Genomic DNA, 20,349 nt, shown 5'->3' with positions numbered 1-20,349 from the left:
TTGTGACCCCATGGACTATACAGTCCATGTAATTCGAAGTGACAAATAGATTCAAGGGATTAGATCTGATAGACAGAGTGCCTGAAGAACTATGGATAGAGGTTTGTGACACTGTACAAGAGGCAGTGATCAAAACCATCCCCAAGAAAAAGAAATGCAGTAGGAAAAATGATTGTCTGACAAGGCCTTACAAATAGCAGAGAAAAGAAGAGAAGCTAAAGGCAAAGGAGAAAAGGAAAGATATACTCATATGAATGAGAGTTCTAAAGAATAGTAAGGAGAGATAACAAGGTCTTCCTCAGTGATCAATGTAAAGAAATAGCAGAAAACAATAGAACGGGAAAGACTAGAGATCATGTCAAGAAAATTAGAGATATCAAGGGAATATTTCATGCAAAGATGGGCACAATAAAGGACAGAAATGGTATGGACCTAACAGAAGCAGAAAATATTAAGCAGAGGTGGCAAGAATACACAGAACTATACAAAAAAAATCTTAATGACCAGATAACCATGATGGTGTAATCACTTACCTAGAGCCAGAGATCCTGGAAAGCGAAGTCAAGTGGATGTTAGAGAGCATCACTATGAACAAAGCTAGTGGAGGTGATGGAATTCCAGTTGAGCTATTTAAAATCCTAAAAGATGATGCTTTGAAAGTGCTGCACTCAATATGTCAGGAAATTTAGAAAACTCAGCAGTGACCACAGGATCGGAAAAGGTCAGTTTTCATTCCAATCCCAAAGAAAGGTAATGCAAAGAATGTTCAAACTACGGTACAATTGCACTCATCTCACACGCAAGCAAAGTATTGCTCAAAATTCTCCAAGCCAGGCTCCAACAATACATGAACCAAGAACTTCCAGATGTTCAAGCTGGATTTAGAAAAGAAAGAGGAACCAGAGATCAAATTGCCAACATCCGCAGGATCACAGAAATAGCAAGAGAGTTCCAGAAAAACATCTGCTTTATTGACTATGCTAAAGCCTTTGACTGTGTAGATAACAATAAACTGTGGAAAATTCTTCAAGAGATAGGAACACCAGACCACCTGACCTGCCTCCTGAGAAATCTGTATGCAGGTCAGGAAGCAACAGTTAGAACTGGACATGGAACAACAGACTGGTTCCAAATTGGGAAAGGAGTATGTCATTACTGTATATTGTCACCCCGCTTATTTAACTTATATGTAGAGTAAATCATGAGAAATGCTGGGCTGGATGAAGCACAAGCTGGAATCAAGATTGCCGGGAGAGTCAGGCAGCAAGCCAGGCTTTCTTCCTGCAAACTTATCAATGAGGAAGGAGGCTTGGCATACGCAAAGGCGGGATCAAGCCTCAGGGAGAAATATCAATAACCTCAGATATGCAGATGACAGCACTCATAGCAGAAAGCGAAGAGGAACTAAAGAGCCTCTTGATGAAAGTAAATGAGAAGATTGAAAAAACTGGCCTAAAACTCAACATTCAAAAAACAAAGATCATGGCATCTGGTTGCATCACTTCATGGCAAATAGATGGGGAAACAATGGAAACAGGGACAGACTTTATTTTCTTAGGCTCCAAAATCACTGCAGATGGTGACTGCAGCCATGAAATTAAAAGACGCTTGCTCCTTGAAAGAAAAGCTATAACAAATCTAGACAGCATTATTAGAAAGCAGAGACATTACTTTGCCAATAAAGGTCCATCTAGTCAAAGCTATGGTTTTTGCAGTAGTTATGTATGGATGTGAGAGTTGGACAATGCAGAAAGCTGAGCACCAAAGAATTAACGCTTTTGAACTGTGGTGTTGGAGAAGACTCTTGAGAGTCCCTTGGACTGCAAGGAGATCAAGTCAGTCAATCCTGAAGGAAATCAGTCCTAAATATTCATTGGAAGGACTGTTGCTGAAGCTCCAAAACTTTGGCCACCTGATGCGAAGAACTGACTCATTGGAAAAGACCCTGATGCTGGGAAAGACTGAAGGCAGGAGGAGAAGGGGATGACAGAGGATGAGATGGTTGGATGGCATCACTGATGCAATTGACATGAGTCTGAGCAAGCTCCGGGAGTTGGTCAGGGAAGCCTAGCATGCTACAGTCCATGGGGGTCGCAAAGAGCTGGCCACAACTGAGCGACTAAACTGAACTGAACTGATAAAAATTACTGAATTATTAAATAATTAGTAATAAAGATTCCCCTCTGTAGTGCAATCCACAGCATCTGGAGGAAGCATCTGGATCTTCTGGGTTATCTCTATGGGACTTGGCAACAAGGGAAATCAAGTGGATGCTTGTGTGCTAAGTTGTTTCAATCCTGTCCAGCTCTGCAAGGCTATGGAATTTTAGCCCACCAGGCTCCTCTGTCCATGGGATTCTCCAGGCAAGAACACTGGCATGGGTTGCCATGCCCTCCTCCAGGGGATCTTCCAGACCCAGGGATGGAACCCACAGAAGTCTCTAGAGTCTCCTGCATTGTAGGCAGATTTTTTACCACTGAGCCACCAGGGAAGCCCAAGGGAAATCAAAAGAAATATGCCAATGCTCACACTGCTAGCTGTGCTGTGAATGAGAAAGCCCTTTATCACTGACAAAGGAGTCTTGGATTTTCTACCAGTATCCATGAAACAGTAAGAGGTTCATTTATTAGATTTAAGTAGGGTAAAATCAAATCCAAGATCTGAAAGGATCCCTGACTTGATGTCTATATTATAAAGAGCACATTAAATTTCCCCTCACATGATGCAAAATCATTAGAAAGGTTTTAAGTTGAAATCCCAATGACTCTTACCTTTCATGTTATTATCTAGACTTTTATTTCTGCCATGTTATTAGCCTTTCCCAAATCGATATTATGCATAAATATTTAACAGTCATTGTTTAATTAGATTTCAAACTTGCGAAGATTAGATGCATGCTAAAGGGTCAGAGCAGTAATTGGTGCACAGTAAGCAGTTAAATTATGTTTAAATTATTATTTTTTTAATAATACTGTTTTTTGCTTGCCTCTTCTCATATACCACATTCTTCAGAGTTTAATTATTCTGATTAACTAAGATAAACTATTTTTCCATATGTGATTTTTAAATTCTACCTATGTTCAAGAATATATCTAAGGATTTTATCAGACTCTCTTTATAATTTCATACATATTTTTGTATATTGCTCAGTTGTGTCCACCTCTTTGTGTCGTATGGGCTGTAGCTCACCAGGCTCCTCTGTCCATGGGATTCCCAGACCACTCCCTCCTCCAGGGGATCTTCCCAACCCAGGGATCAAACCGATGTCTCTTACCTCTCTTGCACTGGCAGGTGGATTCTTTACCTCTAGTGCCACCTGTATAACTAAATTAATATAGGTTTCTGTTTTCCTCACAAGTGGTCAGTGGTGCTTTCAAGGGAATATTTTGAAAAGAAATCCTTTTTTTTATGTCTACAGCTTAGTATTTTTCCCTCAGAAATCTAACACCACTACTAATTAGGGAATCAGTTCCTCTGTAATTTCTTCAATTCCAGCCATAAGATTTACTCTAGTATTGCTATGGTTTTTCCAGTGGTCATGTATGGATGCGAGAGTTGGACTGTGAAGAAAGCTGAGCGCCAAAGAATTGATGCTTTTGAACTGTGGTTTTGGAGAAGACTCTTGAGAGTCCCTTGGACTGCAAGGAGATCCAACCAGTCTATTCTAAAGGAGATCAGCCCTGAGTGTTCTTTGGAAGGAACGATGCTAAAGCTGAAACTCCAGTACTTTGGCCACCTCATGCGAAGAGTTGACTCATTGGAAAAGACTCTGATGCTGGGAGGGACTGGGGGCAGGATAAAAGGGGTTGACACAGAAAGAGATGGCTGGATGGCATCACCAACATGATGGACGTGAGTATGAGTGAACTCGGGGAGATGATGATAGACAGGGAGGCCTGGCGTGCTGCGATTCATGGGGTCGCAAAGAGTCGGACACAACTGAGCAACTGAACTGAACTGAACTGTCTATATGTAATATATATCACATTTATAATGTGAAGCAAGAAAGGCAGAGGTATATAAAAATAAATACTTAATATTATAATATATATCTATATTGGTTAATTTTTAAATAATTTTTCCTCTCCATACATAATTGTAGGGTTTGATCTTATTTTGTTTGTTTTATGTGTATATACTTTGGAGCCCTCATTGAATAAGCCATGTACTCCACTAAAAGGTATTTCTCCACAGGCCTAGAAGCAAATTCCACTGGATATTAAGGATGGTTACTTTAGGCCTGATGATCACACCACAGAGTTACAGCACAACACACAGAGCAGTGAACTAGAATTAGTACACATATGTTTTGTCTTTGTTCTCCCCCTGAAAGATGAACCAGACAGAGAGTTGTCAATGATATGTTAAAATTTTATGTCCTGAGATTTAGTTTTATTACCTTCTCAAACATTAAATTTCTTATCTATTCAATGATGAAATTACTTGCTTCATACACCTTACATATTTGACTTGAGTATCAAATGAAATGTTTATGAAAGTAGTTTTAAACTTCAAATCACTCTGCAAGTATTTATACTGTTTAAGTGTTAACACTTTAACTGAATTTTCAGTGTTAACATAAACATTTTCACTCCTAATCTTACCATAAACATACTGTTTTGTGGATATAAGCCTTAAAAGGAAAGGTATTCTTCGACTCTGTGAACAGAACTCAGTTCCCCATTTCAGTATGATCAGGAAACAAAGAAGGTTAAGATGAAAAAATGAGATTTCTAACTCAAAAAGAATTTTTTTTTAGTTTTACAAAAACCTATGACATTGTACTCTGTCTTTTAAAAGAGGTTTGACTCCATGCCACAAGCTACATGTGAGTAACAGGCTAAGCTACACTCTGACTACCAAGAGTCAGCTCTGACTTTTGGTTTGATAAGGAACCTGAGAAGCTAATGAAGTAAGCCCAAATCTGGCAAAGCTTCCAAGTAATATCTCAAGCAAAACACAGAAGCAGCTATTAATACTTAAGAAGTAACTAAGTTCCAATTTCCTACTTCTTCAAAAACAAGCCTGAATATCATAAAATCCAAGTGAAAACTGCTGACAGCACAATACAACACTCCACTAACAGGTTTTTCAAATTAATTTGATAGTATCAAGAAAAACAAGATACTTCCCTTTACTAAGTGAAGACATGGAACGTAACCATATAAACTTTATAATAAAAGTCTATAGTTAGTAGCAGAAACTTTAGATAGATGGACTTCTTATGACAACAAAACTTTAAAAACAGTTTTATTCTGTTGTGTTGCCAATTTCTGCTTTTTTTTTTTTTTACATCATTTCTTATTAATGCACCAAGTACTTACATCTGGAATAAATCCAATCTCATTGAGATGATTGCTTAGCTCTGGATCATGAAATGCAATCATCTGAGAGAACACAGTCAGATACTCTGAAATGACAATAAAGTTTAAAACAATCATTGTTTTTACATAGTACATCAAATAAAGACATTAAATCCACATAAATTAGTTTTATTTACACTTTGAATTAGATTTAGTTTCTCCACGAAGAAAACACACTTTATTAAATAATTTTCTGTTTTGTTACTACTTCAATCACTTACGGCTAATTATTAAACAAGAAAAGCTTTTTGTTAAAAGCTATGTCACAACTTATTTTCTACCTTCAGAACAGTCAGTTCATTTCCTGAATCACAAATTATTCAAATGATGAATGACTTTTTCCCTATTAAATTCAACAAATTATTTTCTCTAGTAATATTAAACCTGTTTCACATTTATCATTTTTTCAGAAAATGTAAACAGATACTTAAATAAGGAATAACACTGTCACATATAGAATAATTACACCTCAAATTTATTTACATATACAGATATAGAAATTTGTTGCAGTAAAGTGAAGATCCAGGACAGATCCCAAAGGGGAACTTCTGGATTTAACTTTTAACTTCATTTTTTCTCTTTCCAGTTAGGGATGGTATGTTTATCGTCCCAATTTACCTAGAAGCCAGAGGTATGCTACATCAACAATCATATGCATTCAACTTATGTTGATGAAGGCATATGATCATTAACTTTTATTAATAAAATGGGGAAAGAATGACAACCCACTCTAGTATTTTTTCCTGGAGAATCCTATGGACAGAGGAGCCTGTCAGGCCATGGACCATATGGTCTCAGAGAGCTGGACACGACAGAAGCGACTAAGCATGCACGCACACTTTATTTTAAACCAGAAAGTCACACCTCAAGCAATTCTCCATAGCTATGCTCCAGTTTATTAAATGTCTTTCTTATTTGAGCCTGACAGAAGATAACTACTATGGTGAACTACGTGGCTGATTAAGAATCTACTGAAGAAACCTAATCCATCATGAAAACATTTTCCTTGTGTTCTGCCAAACATTGACGGTTGGATTTATGTATGTATTATAACTGCACATATGTTGCTGTTGTTCAGTCGCCAAGTTGTGTCCAACTCTTCGTGACCCCATGAACTACAGCACGCTAGGCTTCCCTGTCCCTCACCATCTCCTGGAGTTTGCTCAAGTACATGTCCAAAAAAAAAAAAAAAAAATACACACACACACACACAAACATGTATATATAATACACACAAAAATAGGTAATTATTTTGCATATTATTATATACCATATATTATTTCATATATGTAAATATACGCTATAAGGCTGGCATAAGTTTTGGTTGCTCAGGATAGGCTTTAGAATGAGATACAGTATGCTTGTTACATACAGAAACATTTCTTTAAAGGAAAAGATGTGGCAGAACTGATGATACCAGCACTGTCATATCAGCACTATGTCAAATTTCAAGTTATTTCAAAAATGCATTGAATGGTTCCTTAGGACAAACGAAACAAATTGAAATGCATATGTCTTTTGATCTGTAAACCAACCCAAGAGAATTTAAGAGAAGCTACTGAAAAACAAACTAGTAATAAAATTAAAACAACAGATTCCATGGATTTACTACTGAATCTTTTAAATGTTCATAAAACACTCTAATTTTGGTTTATAATAATGAAAATTCCCATCAAGAGATAAAATATCTCCCGAAATCGTATTTTCTGATAGGTGACCTATGTAGGTGTGCGTGTGTGTGTTCAGTCACTCAGTTGCATCTGAATCTTTGTGACCCCACGAACTGCAGCCTGCAAGGCTCCTTTGTCCATGGAATTTTCCAGGCAAGAATACTGTAGTAGATTGCCATTTCCTACTCCATGGGATCTTCCTGACCTAAGGACTGAATCCATGTCTCCTGATATTCCTGCAATGGCAGACAGATTCTTTAACACTGTACCATCTGGGGTAAATGTCATTAAAAAAAAAAAAAAATCAAGATATTTATGAAATTTCCACTCAAATTTCAAGTGAGGTTTAATGGTGTTCTTTTCCACACAATCATGTCTCATATAAATTTTCTGTTTTAACGAAACTTTGTATTTCCAAAAATTTTTGCAGTGAGATATAAAATGAATACTCTTTCTCCCTTCTGATAAGATCATATTAAAATTCTTATTCCTCTCCTACAGCATAGCTTTTTTATTACATACTTTGAAAATTTTGTTATTATTGGTCACACTACATTTTTATTAATTCCTAGTAGGCTTGCTCCATGGCAAAGCTTTTTGTAATCAATGTTAATTGTAACAGAGACAAACAGTTGGACTTTTATTTTCTTAAACTGGCACACCTGAATTTGAACCAAACTCAGATTAGATATTAAACAATTATTAGAAAACACCATAATTTTTTGTGGATTTGGAAAACGATTAAACTTAATTATTTCTTCATGTGTTTTAGTGATAAACTGTCACCATATTTTGTTGGGTGAAAACCATAAATTTAACTAGTATTGATCACTTTTGACATAATAACTTTCCCTATAAAAAGGCAAAGAAACATTTCCTTACCTTGTATTACATGTGAGTTGTCTTTCAAGAAGAAGTTGTACAGGTATTTGGGGATAAAAGCAGACATACAGGCATAAGCCAGAGCTAAAAATGAGTATGGCAAATATAACAAATTAGTTAATGAGGTAAAAGATCAGCAGTCATTCACTCACTCAGCACACATTCCTTGTACCCATTTTAAAACAAGAATTACTTAATAACTGACGGAAGCACAAAATTATATGGGGAAAAACCCTACAGAAAATATTGTGCACAATAAGAGATAACCACTCCAGTACCTTTTCAATTTCAAACTACTATAGCAGCAGCAAAAAGAAAAAACAACCACGACCAAAAAAACAAACAAACAAAAAAATATATATGCTGCAGAAATTGTTATCCTACAAGAATAAAAATCTTTATTATCAGAACTTTATGCATTTTAAAATCCCTAAACATAATAATCATTATTGTGCTACATAAACTTCAATGTCCATGATTTTTACTGATGCAAAGAGTCTGAGAACATTGGATTTAAAAACACTAGTAGTAATTGATCTTTCAAATATAGATCAAATACAGATGCCATTCTTAAATCAATATGTATCATAATGAACTATGCTTAACTAAACACAGCCAGGCTTCTTGTCTAGATTAAAAAGTAATACTAGAGAACAGGCATTTTTAAAAAGCATTCAAATAGTGAAATTTTAGTTCTCTGGGATTATGCTGCTGCTGCTACTGCTGCTGCTAAGTCTTCAGTCGTGTCCGACTCTGTGCGACCCCATAGACAGCGGACCACCAGGCTCCCCTGTCCCTGGGATTCTCAAGGCAAGAACACTGGAGTGGGTTGCCATTTCCTTCTCCAATGCATGAAAGTGAACAGTGAAAGTGAAGTCGCTCAGTCCTGTCTGACCAGAACTCAATTCCAGGAATCTATGCATTCTGATATGAAACAGAATTTGAAGAGATGGAGATTCTGAGATTAAGGTTTCTAAGGATTCATGCTACAGGATATTCATAATAAATATTTACATATTTATCTAAATACCTACTATAAAAAAGGAATTATATCAGGGGACAGAAAAAACAAAACAAAAACCCTTGTCATTAAAAAAAAATCCACTAACCAAAAGAAGGGTTACTGTATTAGTATATTGTTGTCCAGTTGCCAACTTGTGTCCAACTCCTTGTGACACCATGGAATGAAGCATGCCAGGCTTCCCTGTCCTTCACTATATATTTATATTAGTATATAAGTAACTGTGATATGAAACATACAGAAGATAAATTTCTGGAAATACAAGTTGCAAGAGGGTAAGAAAAGTCTTCATTAAGGAAGTAATGGTTTAAAAAAAAGGAAGTAGTAGTTGAAATAAAAGACTCTGGAGGATGCGAGATCAATCCTGTTTTCCTTACAAATCATTTACAAAGTATATATAAATGAAAACTAATCTCTAAAACAGTCTTCTTTGGAGGAAAGAATTTTCTCCAAAGTTTCATAAAAATGGTCACCAAAGTAGATGAATGCATTTAGAATAATCCATCAGGTTCTCTCTAAATCTCTGCTGCTGTTGCTGTCACTTCAGTCGTGTCTGACTCTGTGCGACCCCATAGATGGCAGCCCACCAGGCTCCCTCGTCCCTGGGATTCTCCAGGCAAGAACACTGGAGTGGGTTGCCATTTCCTTCTCCAATGCATGAAAGTGAAAAGTGAAGTTGCTCAGTCATGTCCGACTCTTCGTGACCCCATGGACTGCAGCCTACCAGGCTCCTCTGTCCATGGGATTTTCCAGGTAAGAGTGCTGGAGTGAGGTGCCATTGCCTTCTCTGCTCTAAATCTCTAGTTACCGCTAAAAACTCCCAGAAATAAATTAATTCTTCACATCCTCTAAAATGAGTCACAACAGATTATTTCACAGAAATTTACACACTCTACTAGGAAGACAGCAAGCTTTCATGTTTGAATAAAATATTTTAGAACAATAAACAATAATTATTTAAATGATAAATAGGCTTACCTTCATTATTGAAATTTAAATATAGAAATGGAGCACAAAGTGAGTCAAGACCTGATGGAGAGAGATTGAGGAAAAAATTAAACATAATCCAGCAGAATTGTAGATACATACCTTATTCAGATCTCTGCATTACTTTCATATAGATTCAGTATTATACATTTGATCCAGAAATATGTTATGGATTATTGTGAGGAGTAACAGATGGTAATTAGCATATAGTAAATATCCAATATAAATCAACCATTATTATCAATAGGTTATTATAAGTTGAAGAGAGAAATACGGTAACAGAAAAATGTACAAATGATAGAAGGGTTGAATACAGTCTCTGTCTGTGTGATTTTGGCAATCACTTAACTCCAAAGAGGTTTCCTTGTCAAAGAGATGAAAATTTTTCTTACATGTTTCTCTTCTTACATGTTCATTAGATGAAAAAAAATTATTTAAAAAATTGTAAAGTAAAATATAAATACATGATATTTCTTTTATTGTATCTGTAACTGTTAGGGAGACATGGAACTCTAAAATGAATAGAGCTAGAAAAAAAAATAGCTTTATTTTCATGTTTGGCCAGAAATAGACATAGAATTGAAATACAAAGATTACTATTCATAACGACAAATTAAAAAATAGCACTAGCTGGAATGGATTTCTCACTCATGAATTTATCAATGACAGCAAAAAGAATAATGAGAAAAGGTAAAAATCAAGGAGATAGGGCATTATAGATATTTTTTAAAAAGAGAAAAAATGAGAACTTCAGGGTGATTTATATATTCCCCAATTCCTAACAACCTCATAATACCCTAATCTGTTAAGCAAAAGCTGTAAATCATTAAATGTCAAGAATATAAACTATCCCCAAATTATTTACAGTACAAAATTATTTTATTATTTGCATCAAGGATTAAAAATGTATTCACAAAGACTATACTAGTATAAAATATTCTTTATACTTTGCTAATCAACATGATGACAAGTTGTTTCATTAAATGTCATGCATTTAAATGATATTCACTAGACATTTAGACAAAGTTTTAAAAAAAAGTTCTCATATAAACATCTCAAAAAATGGAGCATAGCTTAGTATTGACTTTTCTTAAAGCCAAAGATAATTTGATAGTTTGTTTTGATTTTAAAAATTATCAGTCATGCAACATTCCTAACACTTCAGAAAGTCTTAGTAATTGGGGGAAAAAGTTACCTTGCCAATACACAAGATCAGGATGGGACACGACCCAGGCTTTTAAGACACGCCGAAATTTTGCATGACCTTCTGGTGAGGATAACAGCTCATCATACTGATGACAACGAGGAATATCCACTTCAATCTGTAAAACAGCAAAACAATATGGTAGAACTATAACAGACAGATCACCAATAAATCCCAAGAGAAGGAAGAGGAGAAATTGTATTATGAATTCAAGAATAGGCCACCTATATACTCCTGGTGTTTTGAAGTGTTTGAACTTTATACTAATCCTTCAGGAACACTAAAAAGTTTTAAGTATACTTAAATAAGAAAAGCAGATCATTTCTTTTGAAAAAGTATGTATTAATTTAGTTTTCAAAAAATCTTACTTTAAATCTGGTCTAAATAAAGCACAAATTCTTCAGACAAAAAAGGTACATACTAGGAAAACTTACTTGGCTTAAACTCCTTAAAGGAAAAGTTCTGACTCACTAATGAGTTTTTAGACTATATCTGAGAGAGGTAAGACTTCAGTTCAGTTCAGTTCAGTCGCTCAGTCGTGTCCGACTCTTTGTGACTCCATGAATCGCCAACGCCAGGCCTCCCTGTCCATCACCAACTCCCGGAGTTTACTCAAACTCATGTCCACCAAGTCGGTGATGCCATCCAGCCATCTCACCCTCTGTCGTCCCCTTCTTCTCCTGCCCCCAATCCTTCCCAGCATCAGAGTCTTTTCCAGTGAGTCAACTCTTCGCATGAGGTGGCCAAAGTATTGGAGCTTCAGGTTTAGCATCATTCCCTCCAATGAATACCCAGGACTGATCTTCAGAATGGACTGGTTGGATCTCCATGCAGTCCAAGGGACTCTCAAGAGTCTTCTCCAACACCACAGTTCAAAAGCCTCAGTTCTTTGGTGCTCAGCCTTCTTCACAGTCCAACTCTCACATCCATACATGACCACTGGAAAAACCATAGCCTTGACTAGATGGACCTTTGTTGGTAAAGTAATGTCTCTGCTTTTCAATATGCTATCTAGGTTGGTCATAACTTTCCTTCCAAGGAGTAAGCATCTTTTAATTTCATGGTTGCAATCACCATCTGCAGTGATCTTGGAGCCCCCAAAAATAAAGTCTGTCACTGTTTCCATTGTTTCCCCATCTATTTGCCATGAAGTGATGGGACCAGATGCCATGATCTTCGTTTTCTGAATGTTGAGCTTTAAGCCAACTTTTCACTCTCCTCTTTCACTTTCATCAAGAGGCTTTTTAGTTCCTCTTCACTTTCTGCCATAAGGGTGGTGTCACCTGCATATCTGAGGTTACTGAGATTTCTCCCGGCAATCTTGATTCCAGCTTGTGCTTCTTCCAGCCCAGCGTATCTCATGATGTACTCTGCACAGAAGTTAAATAAGCAGGGTGACAATATACAGCCTTGATGTATTCCTTTCCCTATTTGGAGCCAGTCTGTTGTTCCATGTCCAGTTCTAACTGTTGCTTCCTGACCTGCACATAGGTTTCTCAAGAGGCAGGTTGGGTGGTCTGGTATTTCCATCTCTTTCAGAATTTTCCACAGTTTATTGTGATGCACACAGTCAAAGGCTTTGGCATAGTCAATAAAGCAGAAATAGATGTTTTTCTGGAACTCTCTTGCTTTTTTGATGATCCAGCGGATGTTGGCAATTTGGTCTCTGGTTCCTCTGCCTTTTCTAAAACCAGCTTGAATATCTGGAAGTTCATGGTTCATGTATTGCTGAAGCCTGGCTTGGAGAATTTTGAGCATTACTTTACTCAGATCATGAACTCCTTATTGCCAAATTCAGACAGAAATTGAAGAAAGTGGGGAAAACCACTATACCATTCAGGTATGAACTAAATCAAATCCCTTATGATTATACAGTGGAAGTGAGAAATAGATTTAAGGGAGTAGATCTGATAGACAGAGTGCCTGAAGAACTATGGACAGAAGTAAGACTTATGCTTCTCTAATATCATATGCATATCATGGCTGCTGAGTATTCATGATGAAAGGAAGAAAATTCCTCATGCTTCTCTAAAATTGAAAGATTTGGCAAACTTATCTAGGTTGTTTAAGAAAATCTATATCATACCTGTCTATCTGTAGGAATTGGAGTGTCTTTATCAATTGCATCATACTTGGCATGAATAGCCCCCTGCAAAAAAAAAAAAAGAGAAGATAAATTACTTCTTCATATCCTTAATAAATTATACATTTAGGCAAAATCTACTTAAAAACATCTGTCTTTGAAAGCACACTCAATTATGGACAGGCACACTCAAGCTCAAAGTATATCCTTAGAAAACTTATCTACATTTTGATAGTTTGTGATAAAAGTCTGAAACAATTTACTATTTTGCTGAGGCAGACATTTGAATCATACATACTGTAAGACATACATGTTGAATGAGTCACATGGCTAATGAATATGCTTAGCCAATCTCCCAGCCTCCACAATGACACAAAATGCAGCTTTTCTGTTCTTTATTCACTGTATCTCATACATAGTAAACTTGAAGGAGAAAAATTTTTTTTTTTAATTCAGGGGAAGGTTGGTGGTGTTCATCCCACAAGAAATATTCCTGTTAAAAGTTGGTAATGAAAGCAAAAATAAAATGAAACTGTTTTTAGGAGTGGTAGTTCAGCATAAGGAAGCAGACGTTTGGGATGAATCAGAGTGGAATATCATGTAGTTATAAAACCATTAAGATTTTCCTCTAGTCAGAGGAACCATTTACCTTTTTATACCATTAAAGAAAGAACAATTGAATAAAGCACTTAAAATTTTGGTCATGTTCTATAGGACTAAGCACAGAACAATTCTTAAGGGTCTGGTAAATGTTAATGGTAGAGAAAGAGCCAGGAATTTGGGGTTCAAATTCTGACATTATGTGCTGCATCAACTTCTCTGGCACATCTATTTAATGAAAGATTTAGACCTTGGAGTCCTTTTGAACTTTTGAACATTATATGCTTAAAGCTACATTATATCCTTAAAGTTATTTTATATGCTTAAAGTATTACAATACTAACTACTGATGTATGGTATAGAACATTAGACATTCTTATAAAAGAAGCAACCAAACTCAAAAATGTTCAGAAATTCTCACCAAAGGAATCAAAAATGAAGAAAGGAAATCTTTCAACAGAGAGTGAAAAGGATTAAAAATATTTGAGAAAATTCACACACAAAAATTAGGTGATGGACAGCCATAAGATATCTATAATAGAACAGATGAAGGTAAGATGTCAAGGAAATTGACAGAAAAGGGAACAATCTGGTAGTATTTGGCTCATTATTATGACTGCTGTTCTCTGTTAGCACTGCAAGTCACCCTAATAATTTTGTGACACTTTTCCTTTCCTCACTGCCACAGATAAGGTATTGTACAAGATAAAGTTGCTACTTCTCTTAGCAGTGTGCTTCTGATAAGACAGATGCGTCAAAAGGCACTAAATTATGTTAATGATTTCTGACAAGGTTCAAATTAGAATGGAAGACTTCTCCAAACTTAGACAGAACTACCTATAAATAGGCAAACATTTCTAGAGGAACATACTTTATATGCAGGACTATAGACTTACAAATGATGCATATATATTCTTAAAATATCCTGATTTTAAAATTAATAATCAAGATAATTTGAGTTCATTAAATACAATGTAAGGATAAAAAAACCTTTCAATTATATTTTTCTACTCTATCTAGTCTATTCCTCTATTCTTTTCACATAAAATTGCCAAAGATTCTTAATGCTCATATTTTACTACATAACATTCAGAAGGCACTTTCATTCTTTTTTCCTAATACTGTTAATCAGCTTCCAACCTTCTCTTTTCTTTTTTACCTCAACTCCCAGAAGAGCAGCCCAGGTTAAACCTCTCATAAGAGGAGGAATGTCGACTCTTGCCTCTTTCCAGATTTGATTTTTTTTATATGGATAAGCCTACAGATAAAAAAAAAAAGATATGAAAAATACCTTGAATTACCAATGCCACCTCTTTAGTCTAGCCAGTTCTCAATATACCAGTGAAAAAATTGAAGGTGAATTATAATGTTTTTAAGTGCCTGAAATTACTTTGGTGTTATTAATATATAAAAGTTAGCAGTGAAATAGTTCTCTATCTTCTGTAAATCTCGTATTACACAATGAGAGGAGTTGATTCTACTGTTTTTAGTCATCCCTCTCTATCTTGTGCTCTGTGAGAATTAAGAAAAAGACTCATTCTGAGGATAATATTATCAGTTTCATACAGGTAAAGTAATATAAGTAAGGCTCTTTGTAAAATAGCTGATGATATAGAAAGTATTAAATAAATATGTTATTATTACAGTTTCTCCTATATCTTTGTATACAAATTTGCCTATTTGTAAATTTGTATGTCATGAGAAATTTCTAGAAGAGACATATTAGGATAAAGGGTATGGATGTTGTTAATGCTCTTGATATATACCTTCAATTGTTTTACAAAATGTTTCTATCAACTTACACTTATTCCAAAAGAATGACAGTTCCAATCTTAATATATCTTAATTACTCTAATTTGGTATGCAAGAAAAGGCTATTTTACTTTTTTACATATTTTATTTTTTTACATTTCTATTAATAGTAATGATACATTCTCTAATAGATTTACTGACTAGTTGTATTTCTATTGTGTTCTTTATCTATTTCCCTGTTTAGATAATAGTGCTTTTTTCTTTTGGTTTTTAGGTGTTCTTTAAATAGTAAGGATGTTAATATCTAATATGATTGTGCATAGATTCCTGCATCTTGTTTACTTTTTAATTTTATATACTATGAACAGGTATCATTTATAATTAAAATTAATCAGAAAACATAAGTCATAAGAATTAGTCTTCTCATGACATCAAGATTCCCTAAGAATTATGAATGAATAAAAGATAAGGACTATATACGGGCACTTATAACACTTTAGGTTTTAGAATCTCTACCTTTAGCAGCCTGTCAAAGAGAATGATTCTGTTTAGTTGGTACTCTGTGTCCCTCTCTCGGATGATTAAAGGGAGAGTGGCAGCTGCAGAGAGCTCATTATTGCTGTTTGAATGAGGTAAATTAGACTGACTGTAAAAGAGAAACAAAAGCAGAAAAATTGACAAAAGGTATAAAATTTTTAAAAATTCAAATACCATAGTTTTGTGTTCTTTTCCAAAGAAAATGTACAAGCTTCTCACCAGAATAACATAAACAGATAGGAAAAATAAATGTAAAAGGAGACGATATACTCACTCATCTTCAAGTAGAGGGTAAAATGCTTCTCCACCAACATCTTTTAATCTCTGTGAATTGAGACAGAAAATATTTGATGTTTAGGACCTATGACAGAAATGCTGATCCATATTTAAAAGAAAAAATAACATAAAATTATGAATTTATAAAGGTAACAAGAAAAGTATAAAATAGAGTCTAAAATTCATTCCTAACATAAATATGAAAATATGCCATGCCTCCAGTGATTAAATTTATCTGTGAAGAATTGCTTTTTGTTTTTTTGATTTTTCTTACCTCTAGGTACCTTTTGTAAAGATTAGATACCTATTATAAAAGTTTTCCAAACATAAATACTAAATAAAGTATTCAGAAAACTAAAGTTAGTATAAATTTTAACAAATGGATAACTATTTTAAAATTATATGAAGATTATTTTAAAAGGTACTTTTGAATATATATTCCTTAATTTAAAGTCAGATTTTTGTTTTGACATTAATAAAATAGTAAGACAAAAGTAAGAGGATAATAAAAAGGATTCAAAAGAATTTCTCACATCATAAGTTGAACATAAATGATTCAAAGAGCTGATAAATCAACTAACAAAAATCAATTATTTTATTTTTTTCACAAAGTCATTATAAAAAATGTTACTCCAAATAATAATATTGCCAGAATTATAGATATCTTTAAAAACAGAAGAAGGCTGTCAGAGTAAAGTAAAATCTAAGATACACTGTAAGCAGAGTGATTAAAGCTAATGCCATCCTGTCTGCTGTTCAGTTCAACTTCCAACTGGAAGGCAGAGAATGCTCCTCTGCGGACTAACATAGAAGATGGAGTTCTGTGTAGACCCAGCATTGATCTTCTGTTGATTAGCATCTATGCACTCATCCATGGAAGTTGTTCCCAGAATTTTTAAAAGCCAAAAAAAAACCCAGCACTAAGAATCTGATAAACAGTGACTTTATGCCTAGCTTTTCTTTAAAACTGAACATGCATTTCCCATTTTGCTTTTAAGACTTTAGGTATTTCTTTCATGGATTAAAATTCTAAGTTGAAAACTAAAATTTTCACAAATTTTACTGTATTATTAACTTACATTTTTTAAGTTTAAGTTTTACTGTCCTGAAAGTCATAAACATAGCTAATATCTTTTCTGCTTTTTTTCTAGCTAAAAAATTAGCATATTAAGGGTTTATAAAAGGCAAAAATTCTTACACAGAAAAGTATAAGGTAAAATTATTATTCATTTCCATATTATTTTAAAAATTAACAAATTTAAAATTTATTCTTAATAATTATAGAAAAAAGTATTTTAAATTTCAAAAGTGGAACTGTAAGGGAATTGGGGAAGTAAAACTAAAGTCTACATTCATTTAACTTGTATTCATATCATTTGTATCATATTTAAATTAAAGAAACAAATTGAGAGTTAAATAAAAGTAGTTGAAACATATATTTTGGATACATTTTTTTACCACCTTGTATTACTACTTATTTTATCCACTGTACAGTCTTTCACTCAAAGGGATGGTAAGTTTAGAGTATCAAGTGTAATAATTATATATTTTAATTTTCTGTTGCTGGCATTTAAGTAGGTAAGAGATTCTAACATCCTCCTACTGCATAGCATTTAAAATATTAAATGAGAGGAAAAGCCTATAAGAGTAATGAAAATGCAGTGACAGAAGACACAAAGCTGTATTTAGAGAGAAAGAGCTAAGCTAGTACTAAAGGATACTGAGAACTGTGGACTAGGGTTTTAGAGTACAACAGGACAAAGCCTCAGGCACTTAATTAGGCAGTCAAACTGGAGGGAGACCCTGCTGCACCCAGGTAAAGAAAGAACTCCGGGTGTATGTGTGCGTGCGTGCCTGGGGAGAGCGTGCTGAACTGCTAGCCTAGAGACAGACTAGGGAAATCACCTATTTTATCTTTAGAGTTGGACACGACTGAGGATGCACATAGATCACTAAAAATAAAAAGGCTAGAAATTTTGGTTTTCAGACCAATACTCCATCAGTGTGGAAGTCATCCTTTCTGCCCTAACAACAAGAAAAAAGCTGAAAAAACTGAAAATAACAATCCTTTTTAGAACTATCAGAATCAGGGCAAAATGCTACCCAGAAAACTGGAGCAATGACAAATATAAAGAATCACAACTAAGCTGGAACAGAAGCCATTGCTGGAGCCTGGTAAAACACTTGAAGGGTAACTGATTGCTGCAGATTTAGCAATTTGAGAGATAATAGAAGCTTGAGAGATAAAAACTTGTGGAGGCCCAGACCTAAGGGAAACTTCACACTTCCTTGAGTTTTACCCCCATAAGTCCCAGCATGTTCTCAGGGTGAAGGTCTAAGAAAAATCCCCTCCTGTCTCTTGCAAGAGAAGGGGCAAAATAACCATTTTGAACTACTCCTAGGGTATCCTGTTGTCTTAAGTAAAGGCCTGCTCTTCAGGGAAACTATTTTACCAGAGCCTAAATGACCTGCGGTAAGGGAAATACAAAATTCTAGGTCCTTCTAGTCTTTGATGTGGGGAAGAGAAATACCCAATTACTGCTCTCTCTAGCCTTCCTGTCTCACCTGAAGCAACAGGGAGGGAAGCTGAGAATTCCACAGCCCAGAGACACAGGCTCACTAAAACACTGAGACCTAATTAGCCCTTCAATCTACTTTCCCTCCCCTATCTTATTTCCATATGTAGAGTTTCTGTGAAGGACAGGGAAGCTTGGCAAGCTGCAATCCCTGGGGCTGCAAGGAGTTGGACACTAAGTGACTGAGCAACAACAAAGTTTCTGTATGATATAGGAGACTCCAGCTGAAAGAACTGCAAGCCTCAGATTCTATGTCCAGAGAAATCTAAAGACAGTAAGGAAGGTAAGAACATTGACATTTGAGGATTTTACTCTGAGAAAAAAGCTACACAAATAGTAAACAGCTAGATAAACATGAAATCTTTCACTGAAGATCTATTTATTACAGTTCTTTTCACCAATATATCATGTTGCATTCTCCCCACCCCCAAAATTGTAAGGCATGCTAAAGTATAAAAAAAACATTCTGCAGAGACAAAGCACTCTTCAGAACCAGATTCACATATGGCAGAGATTTTGGAATTATCAGAGCAGGAATTTAACATAACTGATTAAAATGCTAAAGGTTATAAGGGAAAAAAATGAACCACATGCAAGAAGAGGTAGGTAATATAAGCAGAAAGATGAAAATACTATGGAATAATCAAAGGATGTAACCTATGTGTGACAGGAATACCCAAGAGGAGAGAGAAAGAAATGGAAGAGATATTTGAAGTAATGACAGAAAATTTAAAATCAGACATACACCAAATGAAAAATTCCAAGAAGCTCAGAGACTATTAAGCAAGAAAATTTTTTTAAAAATCTACACCTGGGCATATCATATTTAAACTGCAAAAACTCAAATAACAAATAGAAAACCTTGACAGAAACTAAAACAGAAGTGAAAGGAACTTTACCTATAGAGGAAAAGGATAAGAATTACATCAGACAGTTCTTCAGAAACCATGCAAGCAAGAGAGTGGGGTGAAATGTTTAAAGCATAAAAGAAAAAAAAAAATCAAACTAGAATTTTGTACCCAACAAAATTTTCCTTCAAAAGTAGTAAGAAAGACACACTCTACATTATCTAAAAGAAACCCATTTTAAATATAAAGACATAGATACATTAAAAGTAAAGGAATAAAGATATACCATGAATAACACTAATTAAAAGAAAACTAGGATAGCTACATTAATTTCAAACAAAACTAACTTTAGAGCAAGAAACATCATAAAGCTAAGTGAGATAACTGAGGTATATCTGTATAGCTAACAAAGACTATGGAAATAAATACATTTTTTAAATCCTCAAATCAATAAGAAATCATTCAAAAAAACTGGCAAGAGATAAAAACTAGTAATATACTCAAGAGGTAAGCAAATCACAAAAAATATAAAAGGGCTCATAACTGTACA

At 34.8% G+C, this 20,349-nt stretch overlaps 1 protein-coding gene across 6 annotated transcripts in view; it reads right to left on the bottom strand.

The window, feature by feature from the left end:
* TBCK (TBC1 domain containing kinase) overlaps nucleotides 1–20,349 on the bottom strand; it is a 208,922-nt gene that overhangs the window by 114,453 nt on the left and 74,120 nt on the right. For all 6 annotated transcript variants that reach the window (XM_070791100.1, XM_070791099.1, XM_070791102.1 and 3 more), the window contains 8 exons: nucleotides 16,374–16,423; nucleotides 16,079–16,208; nucleotides 14,970–15,068; nucleotides 13,214–13,276; nucleotides 11,119–11,245; nucleotides 9,915–9,965; nucleotides 7,916–7,999; nucleotides 5,325–5,410 (listed from right to left, as the gene is read on the bottom strand). In XM_070791100.1, the coding sequence (XP_070647201.1) occupies nucleotides 5,325–5,410; nucleotides 7,916–7,999; nucleotides 9,915–9,965; nucleotides 11,119–11,245; nucleotides 13,214–13,276; nucleotides 14,970–15,068; nucleotides 16,079–16,208; nucleotides 16,374–16,423 (690 nt within the window). The remainder of the gene's footprint in view (nucleotides 1–5,324; nucleotides 5,411–7,915; nucleotides 8,000–9,914; nucleotides 9,966–11,118; nucleotides 11,246–13,213; nucleotides 13,277–14,969; nucleotides 15,069–16,078; nucleotides 16,209–16,373; nucleotides 16,424–20,349) is intronic.

The sequence above is a fragment of the Bos indicus genome, chromosome 6 (genome assembly GCF_029378745.1).
Source record: "Bos indicus isolate NIAB-ARS_2022 breed Sahiwal x Tharparkar chromosome 6, NIAB-ARS_B.indTharparkar_mat_pri_1.0, whole genome shotgun sequence".
Classification (NCBI taxonomy): Eukaryota; Metazoa; Chordata; class Mammalia; order Artiodactyla; family Bovidae; genus Bos; species Bos indicus.
The sequence above is the reverse complement of the archived record's forward strand: the minus strand, read 5'-3'. Positions and strand labels throughout refer to the sequence as shown.